Raw genomic sequence first — 3,970 nt, 5'->3', positions numbered from 1 at the left:
GGGCAAGGTTTTGGCGGAATTGGACCCGACACTGTGGGGGGAGGAGTGAGACAGAGGTTTTTCTTCTCTCCCACGCCACCTCTGAATATGACATCACCTCGGACCAATCCCTTTAAACTGGGACCCTGATTAATTCTGTCTGGGGTTGATATGTAAATCCAGTGGTTTAAATCATATGTACTGCTTTTTGCATCAACGCAAACAGAGATGGATTTGACTTTGGTTAGGGAAAACTCTGACCTCCTCCTATGGCAGTGAAGGTGTCATTGGCTTAAGGTTGTCTCTAATAGACCACAGACCCTTTCAGATGTAGGTTGTATTTAAACTTCAAAACAACTAGTCAGGTGAATGTTATTCTTTTGGACTTTTTACTCTTCTCCTTACACCTGAGTAAAATCACAGAACCATGTTGTTGCTCTAAGTGACAAAAGCAGAGAAGGATAAACATTAACAAGAAAACATGTAAAAGGACAAAAAAAAATCCTAGGTGTGCAAAAGACAAAGAAGGTTATGAACCAATGATCAACGACCAAGTGTTTGAGTAACCTGCTGGCTGCCAGTGGTACCACACTGAAACATCATTTTGTCATGTCCTCAAATATATCGTTCAGAGAACATTTATCTGTTGTGCAGTTTTTCCAGCTGAACTGAATTTTCTGTTTACACTGAAAAAATATGAAGTTTAAATGTAAAAGCTCATTGAATCAATATTGAACTTTTTTTCCCACAGCACAGCTTCAATTTTTAAAAACCTTAAACTCTTAAATTTGGCAGCAGGGCAGCTCTAGCTTCTTATTGACCCAGCCCTCATAAAAAATACAGTCAACAAAATGGTGACATAGTGACCCAATACATTACCCAGTACATTTCCTACATTAAGCATTGCTAAGATACTTGACCGTAAAGTCCCTCAACTTCCTGTGTTGGGCACAATGGGTTGGGGGCTTCGGCTGGACACACCATGTAATGATGACATAGATTGTACTCGACCAGCTCACCAGGAACACAATAACGCCCAGTGCTTACCCAGACGAGAGATTCACTTTGGCAGAAAGATTTTTACAAAAGTTTAAACAGTCACTGTTCTCTCTCTTTTACCACCTCACACAATCCCACACACACAGGGACACACACAGGGGCACACAAAGGCAAACTTTCATCGCTCCAAAAAAAGTGTCATGCCTACGTCAACAGTGACAAAAAAAAAAAAACTGCTGACTCCGTGGCCTCCCTGCTGACGGAGTTTGTCCTGAGAATTAAAACAGCAGAATAAAGGGAAGAGAAAAAGTGAGAAAGAGAGAGAGAGAAAGAGAGACTGAGTGAAAGAGAGAGAGCATAGAGACCTGGGAGAGTTATAATTAGCAAGTGATTAACGAGTGAGTGTCAGGAAAGTCCTGCATCATTGATTGTGATGATGTGCAGTGCTGCAGCAGCGGATATCAAGGTGTGGCCCCAGGACAGGGACAGAGAGGTCACAAGTCACATACACACAAACAGCAGTGGGTTTGCTTTTTGTCCAGCCTGCAGGGCCACGTCAACAAAGTGAAGTTAAATTCATTTTTGTCAACTGTAGATTTGATTTAAGAAGGATTAAACATGTGATGGGAAACGACCATTTTGGTTTTGTTTCTAAACTGGCATCTGTCCTCTCGGTTAGTGCAATAACACGGTGGGGGGGGAGAGGGCAGGGGGCACTCGGGCTCTATCAGCTATTAGCATTGAACCATAATAGATTTTATTTTGTATTTTGTCCAAGCTGGACTCTTCTGGTCAAAAAGATCTGATGAGGTGTGCGTTGTCCATTAAGGTGGTTGCTTGACTGGAAATGCACTATTTCTGGCACACGGTATCCTGAATCCCAGCCTGGGTTAAGTCAGGAACGACGTCGGGTCTAAAATCTTTGCCAAATGGCCGAGTACTACTGCTGTGTCAATCCTTGGTGAAGGAACAAGCTTCATTTCAAAGACAATAAACAATAGAGTTTATGTCTTGGAAGGACATGTGAGCAAAGAATGTATCAGCTGGTTGAGGAGAGGAAATCAAAATTAATACACACAGATCCTTTGTCTAAGTTATTGTATTTTTTTATATGTTTTTCATGTTATTACAGTAGAGAGAAGAGAACAGCTTTTTTTCTGTACATACAGTTGAGTGAAATGATCTTTGCATCTTTGAATCCTTATCCTTGGATTTAGTTTGACAGTTTGTCAGGAATCAGAGCGCTAATGTCTTTATTAATCCTCTTCCTAAGTGTCTTCAATGCTAGCTGTTGCTACAGTGAGTAGCCCATATACAAGGGCAAGCTGGCGACTCAACACTGACTCATGCGGCTCCAGTGAAACGGATCACACACAGTAACCTGAGTCTATAAAATGACCCGCTAACAGGATTGTGGGTCAGGTATTAACTGCACTATGGTTAAAAAATACCCACAACCAAAAATTAACTTTAAAAAAGGAGTCAGGGTAACTGCTACCTTTTGTACGTTCCATCTGTGTGGCCTCTTTCTGCTTTTACAGCCTCTGTATTCTCACATCACTTCTCTCCTGCTCTGTCCTGACCCGTCCTCCCTGTGATGATGAGGCAAGCAGCGCTTAGGGACATTCAAGCTCAGCTGTCACACAGAGGTACAGAAAGCAGAGGTGCACAGAGGAAGAAATGCTGAGGCAGCTCAAAGAAGATCACAGACCAGTCCCTCCTTTTCCTCACCCCTCCCGCTCCTCCCATCTTCCTCTGAGGGTTGGTCTGGAGCCAGCATCGGTGTACTTTATTCTACAGCTGTGCAGACACACACGCACGAGTGCCAGCCCATCACTCCAAGACTGACGTGGCCATGTGCTGACTTCCATTATATTCACCGCCAAACTAATCAGGCTGATGATGACAATGAGAAGAAATAAGAGGAGGAGAAACAAAGCACTTAAGGACTTGGCTCAGCTGCTGGTGCTATAGATTTATGTAACTGAAGACGTGAGATGAACCTGACCACGGAGGTAAGGAGAAGGTTTCAGGGCTGTCACCGTGTTAAAAAATGTAGATGGGACAATTTCAATACAATAAGCCCGACCTTAGTTTGATGGCTTCTGGGGAGCCCTCCCTTTGATAATAGGTGTATTAGCAAATCACAGAGACACATTCACAGACAATGCTCCAAAGAGTCCACTGAACTTTACTTAAAACACAAATTCTGACAAAATTATATTTTCATTGAACAAAACAAATCAAATTATAAATCAGTGAAATCTCTTCACTGTGTCAACACCAACTTTGGGAACCACTGCCCTAAGGGAAATCAATCTCTGTATTGAACCCATCCTTGAAAGTGACGGCCACTTGCTTTGATTTTCAATATACAAAGGTTCAAACCCAGTCAGGTGACATGTGGTGGGATAAAAGTATATGTTCTAGTCCCATTAGGTGTTAGAGTAAGTCCGCAGGGAAACACAGGGAAGGTGGGTGAGGATATACAGGCACGTCTTTGACTCTATCTCGCATCTCCACGCACACAATGTCTCACACCTACCTTGTCACTGTTGTAGTAGGCCAGGCTGTCACCATCGAAACGAACCCACCTCCTCTGAAAGACGCAGTTTCTGTAGAAAAATTAGGATTGAAGAATGAAACTCAGGACATCAGCCCATCAATCAAAAGACAACAGCTTTAACTGTAAAAAAAAAAAGTTAAAGAAAATCCACCGAGCTTTAACTATATTATACAAATATATATCATCAGCCAGCTGGTACTTTCCCTCTGAGCAGGTACTTCTACTTCATCAGTGTCACTGATTCATTAATTGTCAAGGGTTGAATCAACAGCGGCCAAATAGCATAATCAAAACAAATGGGTACTTTCAGCTTGAGCCCGGGGCCGTTTGTCAATGATGTGGTGAATTCAAAAAGGAAGTCGGTGTGGGGGGGGGGACTCCGAGTTCAACTAGCAGGTGGCTAGAGCCCATATAATGTGCATTTAG

The 3,970-nt window shown here is 42.7% G+C and overlaps 1 protein-coding gene across 1 annotated transcript in view; it reads right to left on the bottom strand.

Annotated features, from left to right (window-relative positions):
• arap2 (ArfGAP with RhoGAP domain, ankyrin repeat and PH domain 2) overlaps nt 1-3,970 on the bottom strand; it is a 97,966-nt gene that overhangs the window by 85,260 nt on the left and 8,736 nt on the right. Inside the window, exon 7 of the mRNA XM_008321193.3 lies at nt 3,524-3,593. Within this exon, the coding sequence (XP_008319415.1) occupies nt 3,524-3,593 (70 nt within the window). The remainder of the gene's footprint in view (nt 1-3,523; nt 3,594-3,970) is intronic.

Source organism: Cynoglossus semilaevis, chromosome 1, assembly GCF_000523025.1.
Source record: "Cynoglossus semilaevis isolate Cse_v1.0 chromosome 1, Cse_v1.0, whole genome shotgun sequence".
NCBI lineage: Eukaryota > Metazoa > Chordata > Actinopteri > Pleuronectiformes > Cynoglossidae > Cynoglossus > Cynoglossus semilaevis.
This window is presented reverse-complemented; position numbering and strand designations above follow the sequence as displayed.